The 19,632-nt window shown below is 35.9% G+C and overlaps 1 protein-coding gene across 2 annotated transcripts in view; it reads left to right on the forward strand.

The window, feature by feature from the left end:
• The window catches only part of GRID2 (glutamate ionotropic receptor delta type subunit 2), a 1,327,346-nt gene that overhangs the window by 1,070,665 nt on the left and 237,049 nt on the right, over positions 1-19,632 (forward strand). For both annotated transcript variants that reach the window (XM_081037560.1, XM_081037561.1), the window contains one exon: positions 9,682-9,877. In XM_081037560.1, coding sequence (XP_080893686.1) covers positions 9,682-9,877 — 196 coding nt within the window. The remainder of the gene's footprint in view (positions 1-9,681; positions 9,878-19,632) is intronic.

The raw sequence follows: 19,632 nt of genomic DNA on the forward strand, positions 1-19,632 counted from the left end.
ATGTAGCATTAATGTTTATAAAGAAAATGACCAAAGTCACCTAACAATGTAAAAGTTATTCAGGCCTTTTAATAGTCTACCATGACCTATTTATAAGATCTATAAATTATGCAAAAATTTCAATAAAAGAGAAAAAATATGTCTTAGTTAATAGCAATGTAACAAAGTGAGTAATAGACCTGTGGATTAGATCTAAAGGAGTTTAGTGTTTAACTCAACAGGAAGGCTAAATGTTGAAAATGAAAAGGAAGTGTTTTGTTACATAAAGAAATATCGTGTTAGAGTTTGTCAATAACAATTGCCCGTTTTCACTGTGAACAAAATGAGAGGCTAATGTGAAAGGTGGATTTTAGGTTAGGCATGAGTAAGGACTTCTTGGTGTTAAGTTTTCTAAGTCATTAAAGTGCCCTAGGAAGAAAAATAAAGTCCATTTTGGAGGCTGGCTTATGTGTCTTAAGGTACATAATTAAATTAAGTGATAACTCCAGGAACTCTTTCAACTTTGATGTTATGAGTGTATTAAGACTCTTTCTTAACACCATTTAGAAATTTGTTGATCTTCAGGGAATTAGTCAAGTCCTTCCTGTGTTTTCAATGCAATAGGAACAAAAAAATCCACTATTCTATGGTTGAAATCTATATTTGAGTATATCATCATAACATAAATTCTACTATCAATAATGACATCATGAAATGTTTGCCATGTAATTTAGGATAATTCCATATTTGTTCATATTGTTCTGGGTAAATAAATATTGCATCTTTTTCAAAATATGTAAGAAACTACATAGGAAAATTACAAATTGAATTCACAGAATACTGAGCCTTTTGCAATGGAGTTCTGTTTAACTAGTGTATATACAGAGGGTGCCAAAAAATGTATATGTTTTAAGAAAGAAAAACTGTATTAAAATTATAATACTCTATATATACTGATAGCAAAAGATGAATACAAGTCATGTGTATACATTTTGTTGGCACCTCTGGTATATCTATATAATTGAAAGACTACTTTATTTAACTAATAGGCCATTTAAAATAGAGAACAGTGTGCCTATTGATAATTCTGTCAGCAGGCAGAAAAATACAATGTCTGCCACATATCAGGATTCATGGTATGAGAAAGTTAGTTCCTAGCTTATAATGTGGGCCAACAAGTCAGACAAGACAATCAGATTCAGACAATTATTTTCTTGCATGTCTGTAGCACTCATTTTGAAGAAAGTTTAACAATTATTTTTATTAATTATGCCTAACAGCAGTAAGAAGGACAAAGCACTTCCATCTCCCTTTGGGTTCTCTAAAGTGGCCTACCATGTCCACAAGTCTGAACCAACTTTAAATGTGTGTGGGAAATGCAAGTCTCACCAAGTGCTTGGGGATGTTTCTCTAAGTAGTCCATGACGTCTATCTTTCTCAAGTGCATCTTTTTTATATGAATTTCCAATATTCCCTATGATCGTCCTATCTATACCACATGGCACATAGGGATGCTCCTGACTACTCTGTGAGGGAAAAGGTACATAAAATACACCTGAATCTCTCAGGAAAGACTTGAGAGTCATCTGTCAGCTGTAATCCTCCAGGCCTACTCATCTTCCATATAGGGACAGTGTTTGAAAGGAGAAGTGTCCCCTCCGTGAGCACTACTTCACTTTTTCTAGACCATGCACACTTGAAATTCTGATGGATATTTAAATAGTTCTTAAAAATAAAGATCAAATAACTATTCTAAAGGGGTTCAGAGAACAAAATTCTGAAGCTGTCTTTTATTTCACTTACCCTGTTGTACTATATAAGAGCAGGTTTGAGAGTAGGTGAGGGACATAGGACAAGAGTAGGGAGAGGGACAGAGTAGAGGGACTAAAGAAGGATGTACAATACAGGCCTTAACTGAGTATCCCACATGGAGCCACCCTCATCTGCTGACCCTCCTCTGTATATCATCAATCCTCTTTGGTCCTCATCTGGCCCTTTTTATAAAGTATCCTCACCATCCATGGGGCCTCCCATGGGAAATTCTCCCTGTCTCCACAAGTAAAGGAATCGTAGTCTTTTGCCCTGCCTGGTATCATTCAAACTTGTTGGCCTCACATTTCAGGCGTCTGTGTCTTGAGAAGGACAAAAGTCTGGCACAATGAAAGGAAGGAAGACACGATCACCTCGGTGCTAGTATATTCTCTCCACTAGAGATAGCTGTCGCTGGGTTTCTCATGACTTACCTTGCCCCATAAATTTTGCTTTTAGACTATACAATCTAATCGTCTATGAGAGAACCATATTTCTTCCACAAATGTGCATTTGACCTTAATCTTTTAAAAAGAAGAAACTTAGCATTATTGCACTAAAGAACATTCCACTCTTTCCTGGGCCTGCTGTCATTCAATAGTGTCATTCTTATGCACTTAAAATAGCTCTCACTTAGCTTTTCAGTGTGAACTAAGCCATATGCAAACTAAAATTTTTTCTGACATGAAGGCGTGTTAGAGTCCTGCTTACCCCATCATTTACCCTTGATACCCTTATATTTCATCAGACCTCTTTACAAATTTGAATCTGAGGAATTTTGGGAAACTTCACTGAGCAGAACAAGGTACTAGGACACACAGAATGTGATTTTCTAAAGGACAAATGGCCATTGGTTATGCTATAAGTGGGAAGCACCTTTCCATGGTGCTTATTTCATTGTCCTATCACTAGAGCATATGCATTCTCCTTCCTCCTCTTTATTTAAATACTCAGCCCTTGAAGGAAAAAATCCTAAAATTAAATTTTCTGTAATAATACTCCATATTACCAAAAGTGACCATTCTCTCCTTGTTTTGGTGCTTATTTCTTTAGCTACTACAACCATGATTCGTTTTGTATTTTTTAATCATTTCAGTTAGCAGAGTTAGTTGAGCAATTTTCCTCATGTTCAGCTTACTTCTGATATTTCAGTCAGAAATCACCCAACAAACTAACCATTACTTCTCTGCTCTATTTCTGCACTGCTTAGATAAGTATTTCTTTTAGGAATATTCCACTTTGTACCAGGTCCTCTGTGTAACAGAATCATGAACTATAACCTCAGCTTTTCCAAATACTTTGTTTTAGTCCAATTTGTGTGGGTTTTCTTTTTTATTTATCTTGCCTCTGAACTTATTTATTTTACATACATAGCAAAATGTTTCCACTGGAAGCCTGATAAAGCACTTGCAGCTGATTTTCTTACAGGGGTAATTTCCAAAGCTGCCTTTAAAATAATATGTTTTTTTAAAAATGTTTAATTATAAAATACTGCTGGTTATAGTTAGTCACCAACAGAATGTCTGATAATATATAGCAATATAGTAAAATACCCATTTTTATGCAATGCTAGCTTAATGGGAATGCTCATTTTTCAAGATCAAGGTAAAGAAGAGTAGCCAAAGGAAATGAGCATCATTAATTGTTGACTACTGTCCAGACTCTGGCCTAGGTTCTGAGTTTCAAAGATGATTTTTTAAAAAATAATTATGAGAATCAGCATGTATATTCTAATAAGGTAGACAAAGAAGTAAAATTTCATCACACAATGTTAAAATGTGAATGTATTCTAAGTGTTAGAACAGCACTGAGGAGGCAGTAGATTTTCATCTTGAAGAGAAAGAACTCACCGGGTAGACAAGGAAACATCTTTTGCTGAGGAAACACTCACCAAGACATAGAGCTGTGAAAACACAAAGAGTGATGAAATGGTCTGTTTGCCTTTTAATATGAATGTGAATGCGGCAAAAGGTTGTTTCTGAGAGAGAAAGGAGGGGGAAAAAATTAGGCCAGATTTTTGAAGTCTCTTGAGTGCTAGGGATTTTGAACTATTTTCTAAGGACAGTGGTGTACATAGGAAATGTTTAAATAGGCAGGGATAGGATCAGATTTGCATATCAGAAAGAACACTTTAGCTGTGGTGCAGAGAAGATGGATTAGAGGTAGATAAGAGTAGAGATAGCAAAAAGGCTTAGAAATAATTTTCTAGGTAGAATTTATGAGGGTATTGGCAATGGAAAGGCAAAGGTAGTGACAAATTTGCAATCTGGAGACATAAAGTATATAGAACTTGATGACAGATTAGATGGGATAGGGGAGTTAGACAGAAAAGCCATTGGTGAGGAAGAGAGGTTAGCTGAGAATGAATCTAATTGGTGGGAAAATAAGGAGACAGCAATTCCAGAAACCGCAGAGAACAAAATAAAAGTAATAATGGTAATAAAAGTAATAATTACAATACCAGTAATAAAGCACTTACAGAGAGCTAAGTACTAAGCTGTCTTACATGTAATATCTGCTTCAAATATCCAGATACCTTATTATATAATTATTATTACCCCTGTTTCATAGGGGGGAAAATTGCAATTTGGAGAAGATTAAATAATTTGTCCAATGATTGAAACTCAGATCTTTATGTTTTCGAAACCCCTGTTTTTAGAGACGAAACAGTTGCCCAGTGTGCATCTGTTGGCAGCACCTCTCAGTGTGAGGACTGTCTTCCATTACCTCCTCAGTGAATTTTCCAACACTTGTGCATGCTTCTTGGGTCTCAATGACAAATTCTCACTCTGCTGGCATATTAGTTGTACTTTTAAGTGTTACATTTTGGAACACTTTTTTTTAACGTGTTTTATGCGTTTCCTACAGAGGAAAACGTTCCTCTGTAGAATACCTACAACAGCTCTCAACCACTACAATCAATGAACAGCGGTGAGCACCAGGAAGTCTCTTTATTTGGTTAGTAAAGGACTCTGGGGGCTACAACAACATATGTCCTTTGACAGAGACTGAAATCAGCATCCAGAAGAGGAAACTGGGGAGAGAGCTAAAAAAAAAACTGAACTGAGTTGGAGGATACATATAATATAACCCAACTTGTTTGTGGCTCTTTACTGTCACTTTCCTTGGCCTGAAGGATCTAGTGCCTATCCTATTGACCACTTTCTATTTTTTTTCTCCACCAATAAGAAAAATCACTTCTGATGTGATCATTAGAGTTGATTTGTTGTATCCCATAAAAAAAAATTGGGATTAGATTTACAATTCCCAAGAGATAGAGCTGGCAGCTCATTCTTGTCATTTGTGGGTGAGCAATCCATACAAACAGGCTCAAATTGAAAAATTGAGAGAGAGAGAGAGAGAGAGAGAGAGAGAGAGAGAGAGAGAGAGAGAGAGAGAAGAAGGAGGAGGAGGAGGAGGAGGAGGAGGAGGAGGAGGAGGAGGAGGAAGAGGAGGAGGAGGAGGAGGAGGAGGAGGAAGAGTAGGAGGAGGAGGAGGAGGAGGGAAGGAAGGAAGGAAGGAAAGAAAGAAGGAAGGAAAGAAAAAATCTATTTGGAAAATAGAGGTTTATGAGAGTTATTTTAAAGTTTATATGGGTAAGATCTATTCTTTTGTTTAAAAAAAGTAGGGAAAAACATTGGTGAAAGTTCACTGAAGAGGGAACAGGCATTAGATATTTAACTAGTTAACAATTTTAGAAATGTAAGTATTTTTAGCAACACATTCATTATATCAATTTCATTAACACAGAGTCATATAAATGTCCCAAAGAGTTTGCTACAAAGAAAGTTATGACCATGTAGTCTCATATTCATACAATCTTATACTTGAAAAGGAAATGAGACATTAGTTTGACTGTAATTCATGAATCTCCTCTTCAAGGATATTTATAAGTGGTATCCTGCCACACACACACACACACACACACACACACACACATGCACACAAAAATCCATTAGGAATTATTACATAGGGCATTATAAGGAGAGGGATCATTATAATAATCATCTTCATATAAAAACAATAAATAACTTGATCTAATACTGACATGACAAGTCCTTTATTATCATTCCTTGAGGAGGACACTGTTCTTCTGTCCATTTGTAGATGAGGAAAGTAAAGTTAACTGAGGTACCTACCAATACACAGCTCACAAATAACAGATCTGCTTGACTTGAAAATCTAACTTACCCAATGTCAAAGCTACTGCTAGCAGATATAGCTAATATCAGACTATCACATGTATCAAAATTAATTTTCAGTGTTTAAAGTGTTTTAAATGTTTACGCTTCTCATGGAAAGAATTTGACATAAGCCTAGATCCACTCAAATTCCTAAAAGGTACAGTACTGCCCTAAATTACAGTGTCTCATTATATGTAATGTTCATGCAAATAACTATCACTTACCTATCATCTCTCAGTATTGTTTAGTACCCAGATCTCTAGTCGTATGGGATACCACTTCAAGGAATAAAAGAAGAATCTCAGTAAGACGTTGAGAAAATAAGGCTGATTAGAGTGGCAAAACATTTGCTTTTTTTATTGCTCACCATATATACTCATTGTTTACTGTATGTTTATGACTATGGGTGTGGGTTTGGGAGGGGGAGCTCAGGTTGAATAGATTCACAGAGTGATAATTCACTGAGTTTTATGTGAGTATATGTGGGTATTGCGTGGTTAAGTGAAGAAATGGAATATACTAGTATGAGTATATTCACAGTTAACTCTTTTCTAGAATGCTCTAGATTTTCCCATTTCTTCTACAGCCGGAGTAAATGTTGTCAATTGTTAAAAAAGAGATATCAATATGTGCCATGGTAAATTAATTTATATATTAGGTACTTAATAATTATTTTAGAATTATTTTACATTTTAAAACGATGATTTGGCATGTCTAAGTAATATCTAGTCAGGTGTTGACCTTCAGGAACATTTTTTGAGGATTACCACTTGTAGAATATCCTACCAGATTTCTTTTAGGGGATCAAAATATAGGCTATAGAATTTCTACTGAGCTTGCTCTAAAATCTTATTAGCATAAAAATAGCAAAATGACCACTTATAATAGGCACTCTCTTTCTTTGTTGGGCTCCGGAAAAAAAAACAGCCTTCTCTTTTTGTACTAAGCTATTTGAGCTCATTTCATTTTGCTTCAATTTCTTTTTGTCACCTTTGTTGCTGTCTTGGGGTACTATAATGGAATAACGCTGAATCAGACAAGCTATAATTTTTATTGAAGCATATCTCAAGTCAAATTTATAAGCTGAACTTGATATCAGAAATGAAGCTAGAGGGAACATGCTTTTGTTCTCAGTTTTAAATGCCCTACTATTCTAAATTTGAAGAATGTTAAAAATAAACTGCTTTTATCTGGCATCAGGAACTTCACATAGGCAATATATTGACACATTCCTTTAAAGAATCTATTGTGTACAAACAGTTTTACCAACTAAACTCTTTGTATTATAATTCTATATTCAGGTTGTAAAGCAAATATTTAAGGTAATGCTATGTTACAGAAACCTGCTTATATTAAAGATCCTAACATTTGATTTCAATTGGCTTTTCATGGCAAGGGAAGAGGGAGCGTTAATTTATTTAACAGTATTTTGTTAATAAGACTATTTAGGCAAACAAGTTATATATTTAAACATAGTCATAAAAATGTTTACCCCTAGACGTTGGTCTCAGCACTACCAAATTGAAGCCTTAGAGTTATAATCAGAGTGATTGCTGGAAACACTTAAGCAGCAAGTGGCCAATCCTATTCTAAAAGAGTTTCTGATGAACCCTAACACGGCCTTCTCCAATTGTCGACCTTTAAGTTCTAGAAGATGCAAATTCTGTGCATCTACCTAGCCTAGGCCCTTATATTAATAGAAATTGAACAAATGAGGCCTGCTATTATAACATGTATGAATATGTTTCATTTCTTTCCCATGTTACCACTTTAGAGCTTCTCCACTAAATAGTGGGAAACGTGAAAATGTTAATGTTTTGAAATCAGTTTTACCTCTACTACTTAAAACAGCTATAAATGAGAATTGTGCTTTTGAAACAAAATTCTTATTGCTACTCTATTACCATGGTAATTATGATATTTCCCAGGAACAAATGCCCTGTCACTCCGGCATTAAGTTGTACCCTAGATACATATAGCTCACTTTTGTTCCAGCTTTTGTCCACCACTCTTCACTTATATTGTCACATTATCTTTTATAAATGGTAGAATTAGTTCAATATTTGTAGACTACTTGAGCAAAGTCTTCCTTTCAAATAGTAATTTTTAAATGTGTTATTTCATGCAGCAAAATATAGAGCCAAAAGAAATTATTATGGTAGTTCCCATCAAGTAAATGATATACATCAACAACATAGTACTCAATAAAATGCAGATTACATTTTGCTGAAAGTTACCATTAGAAATTGGTACAAATACTTCTCTAACAAACGCAGCCCATAATTTATTGTTTGCAACACAATTTTGTATGTGATGGAAACTGGTAACCTGCAAGAGTATCCCCAATATGTTGCCCAGTGCTAATGTTCGTTGCAAAGACCCCCAGGAAATCATTAGCAAACTTCATCTAGAAACAGACCTAAAGGTCAGAGGTATACTTAAGAGTTATGGCTCATGATCGTGGAGCATTGTGGGTATTTATTCTTGTTCAAAATATGATATAGTGTCTCAAAGTATCTGCTCCCCTTCTCAGATGTTAGTGAATCTGAAACACGCCAGCGTTTAATTTTGAACAATATGTTAAAGACACATATGTGATCTTAAATTGTCAGTCATTAGAGTTAGGCACCTACACAAATTCAATGAGTTCCAGTGGGGTGGCAATTGGTTTTCTAAGTTACAATGTATAGGGTCGCCAGAAACTCAAATGTAAGGAAATTGACCACCTATTTAGAGATAACCTGGGAAAGGTAACTCATCTGTAACTCAGAATCATTTGAAAATCATGGAGCATTATTCTGTAAGAGAGAAAGCTGAAAACATATTTAGCTTTCAAGAAGCATGAAATGTATTCCATTTGAAAACAAATAGAAGTCTCTCTCTCTCTCTCTCTCTCTCTCTCTCTCTCTCTCTCTCTCTCTCTCTCTCTCACACACACACACACACACACACACACACACACACATACTTAAAGGCAATAATATAGCAAAAGAAATATAAAAATCAGAGTCAGCATCTTGAAGTAGAAATAATATGGTCTTTGGAGCCAGTCATATCTACATTTGAATCCTATCTCTACCCTCACTGATTGTGCTACATTGAGCAAGTCCTTTATTCTCTCAGCTTAAGTTTCCGCATCTATAAAATGGGTTAAGTAGTTTTGAATATGAAGCATTGCTGTGAGGATAATGTATGTCAGTTGCTTGACATGCATATAATAGCCAGTCAGTAAGTGATGACTATCATAAATATTCATTTAAGTAGACACTTGACATTTTGTGTATGCAAAATGTAATTATTTTATGAAAATATTTAAGCCTTGCCACCTAAAAGAACATGGACTTAAGGCTTATACTCAATTTAAAAAAACACTAAATAATTATATGATTATCTGGGAATCTAGTTGGTCTTTAATGGGCTTGCTAGAATTAATTGACTTGCAGGAAAGGTTCACCAAAACAGAAATTTTCACTAGAAATTTTCACTCATCCTTCAGTAATGATTTTGTCTTCTCGTGATTTATGTAAGTGCCATACATAGTAACAGCAATTCTCCTCATATATCACATCATAATGTTAATAAACAACAAAATAAGAAAAGTAATTTGACGTATATTTACATATATTGCTCTTTGCTTCCTTTAATTTTATTTTCACTTGAAAATATTCAGTACCCTTGCTTGTGTCTCTCATCTCTCCTAATAATCAAGGTCTCTTCAGGACCTTTCCAAGCAGACAGACATCCCTTATGGCACAGTCCTGGACTCTGCAGTGTATGAGCATGTTCGTATGAAGGGAATGAATCCTTTTGAGAGGGACAGCATGTATTCTCAAATGTGGCGGATGATCAACCGAAGCAATGGATCAGAGAATAACGTTCTGGAGTCCCAAGCAGGCATTCAAAAGGTACTGGCCATAGTTCTGCATTCATAGTCTACCATCTTGTCTTCCATATTGGAATTGCTAAGTTGAGATTGGTTTGTTTCTTTTTTTAAATTTTAACTTTGACATAGAGTTTTCAGGTAAGTTATACCTGCTAGTGATGACAGAATATTTTGAGGTGAGTCAGTGTACCAGTAGAGGGAATTCAAAGCCCTCTGTGGTGTGTCTAAAGGATTTATTTCCAATAGAATTCCAAAGGTAGAAAATCTGAGCTGGTATTTTGTTCAGAAGGGGTCAGAGACATATAAACAAAGACTGCGAAGGTCTTTAAAACAAACGCAATTCCAAATATCATTCAGGTTATCCAATTCTTTCAAATGATTCAGGGTAATTTTTTACCCTGCATTTGTTTTCAGATGAAATCTTTTTCTTTACGTATGATTATTTGAAGCTATCTGTAAGTAAAAGTTAATCTTGTCAACAAAGTTCCTACACATGTCTGTTTCTATTTCCAAAAGTGAAAATTTTTATATCTTATTTTTATATATCATCATTTAGAAGTTATTTTATATAAAAAAGGGGTGGGGTGGGGTGGGATGAGCTTAGAAAGCAGTACATTATGTGAAAAACAGGAAGATGGTTTTTATTGTGGGCTGTGGTTTATACACATATATATAGAAGTAACTCTTTCTTCCTCAGGCCCCATCAACCTCCACGTGAAAACTGAATGATTTTGCTTAAAATTATTTCAGTGTGTAGCACAGGGAAAATCATAATGATTTGTATTCAATAAAGAAATACAGAATGAATGAATATCATTAACAATAGCAATCGTGGTATACATTTTTTCTTTGTAAACTTCCACAGCAATTTAATTTGGACCCCAAGTTGTAGTTCCTTGTTAAAATGCAAACTCAATAATACCATGTTGGAGAATGTTTTTTAATGACTATAAAAATTATTCTACTGCAGGTTCTAGCATTATTCCATGCCTTTTCATATAATGTTTTTTATCTGCTACTGCTATCACTATGGTCCCCTAGAGTCAGCCTACTAATTTTGGCAGTCATTACATTGATATCAGTATTTTAAAAACTAAAGATACTCACAAAAACTCTAAGTACTAATGATGCCTTTGAGGAAATCAAAGTCCTTGAAATATTAGCTATGGCTTCTAACTCCTTCACCTTTATTATATTTATTCCAGTTTCCCACAGCCCAGGTATTGATCCGTAAATGTTTCTTTTTTGTTTTTTCTCAAGAGGCCCATTGGTTCTTGGAGGTGCAACATGTTGTCCTCCGTTTAGTGGGGGGTTGAGGAAAGTTGGGGGAGAGTGGGTGGGTAAATGAACCTGTATGTTGTCTGGAGAATAAGGGAGGGTAGGCATTTTAAGGTTTACTCATTATTCATAGGATGTGAATGAATGTAAGCTTCCGAATAAGTATACTAAATGGTTTTTGGAAGAAGTATTCTCCTTCATATTGTCTACTGTTAGAAATGTTTTGTTCTCATGAGGATGAGTATAAATTGAAATTCATAGCTTACATTTCCATTCCAGTTTAGAAGCCAAAGCTCCCCATACTTTACAATCTTTTCCCATACCATATCATTCCATAGAAATTGTATTTTCCCCCAGCAGATTCTCAATCAAATACTTTTAAAAAAACTTACATGTTTACTCATTTATTATTTATTTATTCATCCAATATTTGCTAAGTACCAGTTAATATACCAAGCATTGATCTAGGAACTGGAGATAAACTTAATTAAGCACAGAGAAATAATCACTGGATACATGAAATAATAAAGTCTGGTAAGAGAGACAGAAAAGGGAACTAAAATACATAATCAAACAAAATGATTTAAATTTGATAAATGTTATGAAATGAACAAATAAGATACTATTGTAAAAATTAAAGAGGGAATCTACTGGAGGTACAGTGATCACGTAAGAGTCTCTGACGAGATATATTAAAAAGAGTAGAAATAGTGAGACCATAAGAGACTCTTGTAAATTTCTGAGGTAGCCAATCAAGTGGATATATGTAAACAAGTCCTTGTTTTATTCTTATGTTCTTATATACACACAACGCTTACATTGTTTGTATTAATCAAAACTGGGTATACCTCCCATATCTTGGTATTTCCAGAATAATATAAAATCAAAAGATATAGGATATCAATAGCTACTTAGAAGCTTTTATAGGCATTTATGTCTTAATATATACACACATATTTTCTATGGTCTTCAGTATTGTTTAAAAAAATATTTCCTTTTCCAAGTATGTACGTACAGTTTCCTACATTCCCTGTTTTCTTTTTTCTTTTATTTTTCTAGCTTTATGTCTTTTAACCATGTGGAATTTAATTTGACACATGTGTATATGTAAAAATAAATTGTAAATATCCACACTGAGAAAATTCCAACCTTAGATTCCATGAAATAAAGGTGTTTTCAACTAGACTTTATAATTTTGCAGCATATACTGAGAAATTTAGTCCATTATTCTTTAGGTTTTTCTGGGTTTCTTTTTGTTTTTTGTTGTTTTGTTTGTCTGTTTGTTTTTTTAATACATAGCCATTTCATTAACTTACAACTTGGATTAGTGTTTTTTTTATGCTGTTGTGAAATGTCATACTTTAAAAAAAAATCTGTTATGAAAAGTAGAAAGAACTTTGGTCTTAGAGGCAAACTATCTGTTTTTCTTTGCTGATTCTTCCACTTCTTAGTTGTATAACTTTGGGCATGTCACTTGGCTTCTCTAAAACTCACCTTACCCATTCTTAAATGATCACAGTGTGGGATTCAAAATTCTGGACTTTGCAGGCACGTTAACCTACGTTTGAATTTAGTTCGCTTTTTTAAAAAATAAAATGTGTAAATGTGACTACTTAATTAAAAATTTCTAGGCCCAAAGATTTTTATCATGATAATAAAGAATTGCTATCTCATATGATTTTTGTCATTACTTTAAAAATAACATGTAGAAGCATCAATAAATAATATGATTAGAATCAAATATATGGTGATGGAAGGAGAGCTGACTGGATGTTGAACACACAATGTGACATATAGATTATGTATCACAGAATTGTACACCTGTAACCTATGTAAGTTTACTAACAATTGTCACCCCAATAAACTTTAATAATAAATAAATAAAAATAATATTATTATTATAATAATATCATAAGATGATCCTGAAAATTACCTGAGAAAATGTATATATGAAGGATTTGTAATTACAAAGCATTATTATTTAATATGTCTTAAGGTTAAATTAAAATTGTGACATAAAAAATATAATGCAATAAAAGAAATAGAAAACGATTTCTGATTCCCAATAGTCTGCTGGTAAAGACTTGATTTGTAGCTGAAACTGCAAATCAAGTCTCCAAGTATTTATTACACCACATTTATTCAGTATTCAGTTTTCTGATTTACTAGAGGGGTAGTGAAGAATGTCCTTATGAATTCATAATGGAAAATAGCAAGTGAAATTTGCTTACAGTACATATTTCTTTCAACTAAATCGCAGGCAGGTGCAAATTGATTAGACAGAAAACAGTTAGTAATAATAAAATATGTTTTGGTTCAGTTTCCAAGGTCTTGGCCAGCTTCTAATAAAACAAAACCAAACTACAAACAACCACCTCCTTACCTGCTAAAGCTCACTGCGAGTTCATGAGACTGAGAACACATGAAATGTGGTTATGGGTTCTTCCTCGAGTAACTGGTCTTGCACATCTTACAAAGAATTTTCCTTTTCTCTGTTGATCTCTAATTTGTGGAGGCAGAAAAGACCTCAGAGGTCAATATTACACAAAAGGTCAAACTTTTTCTTCAGTATCTTTGACGGGAATTCATATAAATGAAGACTGCATCACTGAAAAACAATCCTCATAATGTAATTATAACTTTAAATAGATCTAATTAAAGTCTCCGGTTGTGCTTTTTCTTAATTGTAGAACCACTAGTCTCATTAAGTTTCTCTTACTTGAATGTAAATTTTGATCCTTTCTAACATCTTCATTCTGCTCTTACCAAAGAAACTGGTATAAATGAGGATTAAGTAAATGAGTTCTGATCTGCTGTTCTTGGGAGACATTCACCTATACCAAACTAGCCTAATTAAACTAGAATGGATTTGTTTTTGTTTGCCTCTTCCCAGGAATTTTTACATGAGTAGAAAAGTGTGATTTGAAAAATGCACTGAGTTTTTTAAATGCATTAATTCAACAGTTATTTAGTGAGCACCTTCTATGTATCAGCCAGTATTTTAGTCACTGAAGTGAACATAAATGAAAACAAATTGCCTTCATGGAGTTTACATTCCAGTGCAGGAAGCAGACAATAAACAAGATAAATAAAGTAGGTTGTATTTCAGTAGTGATAAGGGTTAAGGGGAAAAATAGAGTAGGAAAGAGATGGGAGACATGGAGAAGATGATCTGCTTTGTTACCTCAGATGGCCAGGGAAGTCTTCACTAAGAAAGTGATCCTGTAATAAAGCGGGGGAGAGAGAGATCTGGGTGAAATGTTTCCAGACAGATGGGTCAGCCAATGCAAAGGCCCTAAGTGGGTGCATGCCTGAATATTCTAAGACTATGAGGGAGGACAGTGTAGCTTCAGTGTCCGATGGACATGTGTCCTGTTTGGGAGACCACCTCAGGGATGCTGTGGATGCCTGGTCATGGCATTGTACACCAGAGGCTGGACATTAATGAATGCCAACTATAATTTTATGTGTATAATGTGATGGCTCGGTGTGAGGTCGGGGTGGTGGTGGATGCGGGGAGGGGGGTTCACGGTGTGAGGGATGTAAAAATAAAATAAAATAAAATAAAACTATTAAAAAAATAAAATAAAATAAAATAAGGGATGATACCAGAAGTATAAAAAGGTCACAGAGGTAGAGGGCCAGGTGGTAGATAGAAGGCAAATCGTATAGGATCTTGTTACTCACAGCACATTCTTGTGAACTAGCAGCATCAGCAGCATCTGAGAGCTTGTTAGAAATGCAGACTCTTAGGCCCCACCTCAGCTCTTCCGAATGTGAATATCATTCTAACAAGATTTCCCGGAAATTCAAATGCATGCTAAAGTCTGAGAAGTGCTAATACAACACTGACTAGAACATGTTAAGTGGGCTTTTACTCTGTGTAAGACATGAAACTTAGGAGGTTTTGAGCAGAAGAGTGATATGATCTAACTAATATTTTGGCCAATCATATGTCTGCTCTATTGATAAAAACTGAAGGTGGCCACGTAGAAACTGGAAACCAGTGAGGAGGCCATGATGGTGACTCAGCCACCTTCTGAAAATAACCATTGAAAATCAATGTCTGTTAAAACCCAAATACATCTTGGAAGACTATGACTTTAAACTGTCACTGGCATTAGCACATTGATGGAAATTTAGTCTATCAGATTATTTTAGGAGGAACTGGGACATGAGACAGGTAATTTATGAGAATAAATAGAGAAATTCTAGGTTGCAGGGTAAGGATCTGACTAGGAATGAAGGATCTGTGTGTAGCACTGAAATAGAGAAGTCTCTGGTTTTTAAGAGGACAGTATTCATTCTCTTATAACCTAACTCAGGTGGTAAAGAACAAATTATTGCAGAACCTCAGCAACACTTTTAGGGAAGAAAAGGAAATCAGGATTGGTAGTTTTAGAAATCCTGCCCTAGCCGGAGGATCGCAATGATACGTAAATAATACTTCAGACTATATAGTTCAATGGGGATGTTAACTCTGAGGGATGCCATGGCAACAGGGAAGTGAGTGGTGAGGCTGGCAGCAGCAGTGTTGGATTAGAAAGATAGCATCAATATGTAAGGCCATTAGTCTACTTAAGTCCCAGAGCACTATGGGGAAAGGGAAACTGACAAGATTCAGGTGGGGCATCAAGGCTCCTGCGAAGCCGCTGGGCTTCAGGGCCCAGCTCTAATCCTAACTGGAAAGCTGGATGATTGAAATGAAAGCCAAGACGAAAGACTGCTCATATTAAATGGGCCAACATCACAGATTTTGGAAGACTGTGACAGAAAGGCAAATTTTAGACCCTACGCAATGATGAGGTAAGCTTACCCATTTTATTCATCTCTGGCTGAAAAAGTGGGTGAATTGAACTTACTTAATTCAACACATATTCAGTGAGCTGCTGTTAATTTACCAGGCACAGTTCTAGGTTTTGGGGAGTATAATAGAAAAAGCAAAGTCCTTGCCCAAATGGATTATATTGTATTGAAAAGAAAACAAGCACATCAATGTGTACCATAAAGAAAAATTGGAAGGGTAAAAGAGAAAGGGAACAGAAGCAGGAAGAGGGATGTTGCCATCACATATTGGATGGCCTCAGAAGGCATCTCTGAGAAAGTGACTTTTGAATGGAGACCTGAAAGAGGACAGGGTATGAGCCATAAAGAGTGGAGGGACAGGAAATGCTCCAGGCAGAAGGAACACTTGCTGCAAAATTCTTAGGGCAGACTCTAGCTTAGCATATGAAGAGGAATGTCAAGGACTCCATTGTCTCTGGAGCATGTGCACAGACAGGGGGTATCAGGGTGGTAAGAGAGAGCGGTAAGAGATATAAAAGTGGGAATTAGGCAGCATGGAGGCCATTAAAAATGTTGATTCTTGGGCCACACCAAAGTTCCAGTTGTATCTTATTTGGGGATGGAAAGTATCTGAAGAGCTTAAATGTCTTCAGGTGATTCTCATTCACAATAAAGGTTAAGCCTCACTGATATAATATTTTTTGAGTCATTTAAATGACTTTGGCTTTTATTCTGAGATGGAAAACCAAGGGAGGATTGTGAGGAGAAGAGTGATGTGATCTGACTTACTTTTTAAAGGTCCATTCTAATCACTGTGTGGAAAATAATAGGGGTTGAGTGTCAAGGTTGAAAGTTGGGAGACCAGTGAGGAAGCCACTGCAATAATCCAAGTGAGATACAATGGTGGGTGGGCCAGACTGATTATGGTGAAATTAGTGAGAAATAATTGGATTTGATTACATTTTGAAGGTAGCTCTGACAAGATTTTCTAAAATATTGAATGTGGAATATGAAAAAGAAGGTTAAAGATGAGTCCAATGTGTTTGGCCTAAGTAGTTGAAAGAATGAAATTGCCATTTTTTCTTGCTCCTTTTTTTTTTTTTTTTTTTGAGATTGAGAAAACTGTGGGAAGAGCCGATTTGAGAAGCCAAATGAGAATTTGCCTTTGGCATGATAGTTAATATGAAATGCTTACTAATTATCCAAGCAAAGATGCCAAGAAAGCTGCTGCTTATGTGAGTTGGGTGTTCAAGAGAAAGTTCTAGCTAGAGATAAATGTTTTGGGATTGTTAGCATAGGGTTTGTATTTAAAGCTGTAAGACTCAATGATATCACCAAAGATATGTGTGTATCCAGAGAAGAAAGATAACTGAAGACTAATCCCTAGGACAATTTAGTCTTCAGAGGAAGGGAGAGATAAAAGGGGTATAAAAGAGTCCGGAAGGATCATCCAGTGAGGCAGGAGAAAAACTACAAGTGATTATTTAGAAGCCGTATTAAAAAAAAAAAAATGTTTCAAGGAATTTCAAATGATCAACTGTCTGTCAAATGATGCTCATGGATTAAGTATGATGAAGACTAAAATTAATGATTAATTTGGCAAGTAGCAATCACTGGTCACCTTGACAAGAGTAGATCTGGTAGAGAGAAAGGAGGAGAAATTAGAATTAGATTGGAAAGAAACAAAATGAGAAGGGAGGCAGTGAAATTATGAGAATAAGCACTTTTTAAAGGAGCTTTCTAAAAGGAAGTATTGAGTCATGGGAGGGGTTCCTGAAGTGGGATATGAGGTTTGTGGAAATGTTTGTATGAAACAAAATCTATACAATGTCTGTATATTGATGGGATGATACAGTAGGAAAAACTCATGATGCGGAAAAGAAATAGGAGACTGTCCTTGAATAGATGATAAGTAATAGGATCTAGGGCACAAGTGGAGGGTTTGGACTTAGGAGCACAATTCATCCATAATAATATTATCAAAAAAAAAAAATAAGTTCAGCTGCTCATTGTTTAAAAGCCAGTACTTGAGAGACCAGTGTTGGGTGGAGAGGAAAGTTTGCTCTATTCAGGAAGCCAGCAGCCTGGGAAGACGATGGACTAATGACCAAACACCATCTCCAAAGTTCTGGACCAAGCTTAGGAGTTTTAAAGGGGAGGAAAGGGTGCAGGAGTTTCAGGGAAATGAGAGAGAAGGCTGTGTTTCTTTAGTCATAGATAATGCTTTTTCACATCAGACTCCTGGGTGCCAGCAACTAACTGGTGGCAGCTACCTTGCAGACATTCCTTCCTTCTGCAAAACAAACTCATAAATTCTCCTCGAGACCCTGAAGTTATCTTCCTCCTCTTGACAAAGAAACAGCACATCAGCAACATAAAATTATACTGTGAGAACAAAAGGAGTTGACCAAAAAGAGTGGTTAAAATGTGAACAAAGACCTAATTAAGAATTGAATTATTTTAATTCTAGCTGCCAAAAATACTATGCGCACTGGAATTACAAAGGGATCAGCTACAGTAAGAGGAGAGATTAGAGCATAGTAAGGGCATGCATGCAGATGGGTTGAAAGACAAGGTAGTGGGAGCAAGTGGAAGTTCATTTTGACTGCTTGTATTTATAAAACAAACAGGAACCAAGACCAAGTGTAAGCAGAAGGTAAGAATGATTGTTCTGGAGAATGGGAGGGAAAGTAGACTAGTGAAGTGTAATGGGATTCCTAGAAAGGACCCTTTTGCAGTAGTAGTCGTGACTATAAATTGGGACATGCTTGTGGGTTTTTCTCTAACTGTCTTTAGCTGCCTGATGTAAACATGGAGTTGACAGAAAGTCAGAGTAGGTGTTTGTTAGATAAGCACGGTGGTGATGTAGGTGATGTTGGATCTGCTGGCCGTTTCTGAGTGTGGCCTGGGTTCGTGTCTCGTGAAGCCGAAGAATGGAATCACGGACCAGGTAGAGGCAAAAAGTTTTACAAAGAGGATAGTTTATTAGAGGCAGGAGAAGAGGTTGCAGCTCCCGAGCAGGAGGGGCTCCCGAATGGAGGGTGCCCCATGACTGAGGCAAAAGCTCCTACTTTTATACCTTTCCTTGCCTGTTTGGAGAAGGGAACTGTTTGTTTCTTCTAATGAAATTCGTCTACCAGGTTTGTTCTGCTTGCCCATCCTAAAGGAATTAGCAAAGTAACACACTCTTTATCTATCAGATCAGCTCCGTTTGTCAGGCCAAAAGGAATTTTATGATTAACCTGAAGGCCTTGTTACATTATGTCCTGGAGCAAAGGAGTGATTTCAAAACCTGAAGTTTTGGGATATGACTGTCTCTGTTTATTCCACCAGGGACCTCCCTGTCTACCTAAGGACATGCTAAGTCTCCTGTATCAGTGGGTGACACTAGAGTGAGAGTATTGAAAGAGTTTGCAAATAAATTACCATTATTATGAATCATGGTATCTGAGCTGTATGGGAGGAAAGTGATGACATAAAGGAGACTGGGGAAACCAAAATTATGACGGGAACAGTGGACTGTAGGCCTGGATGGAACTGAAGCATTGTTAGAATCAGAGAACCAGAAGGGCAAGGACAGGATTGGAAGTGGTATGAAGTTGGTTCTCCAATGACACATTTGAAATTGAGATGCTAAAGAGAGTGCTGCTATTGGAAAGGATGTAACATGGGAGTGGGTGGCTGAGGTAGGAGAAAAGACACAGTCTTTGGAGA

The sequence above is a fragment of the Rhinolophus hipposideros genome (assembly GCF_964194185.1).
Source record: "Rhinolophus hipposideros genome assembly, chromosome: 1".
Lineage (NCBI taxonomy): Eukaryota > Metazoa > Chordata > Mammalia > Chiroptera > Rhinolophidae > Rhinolophus > Rhinolophus hipposideros.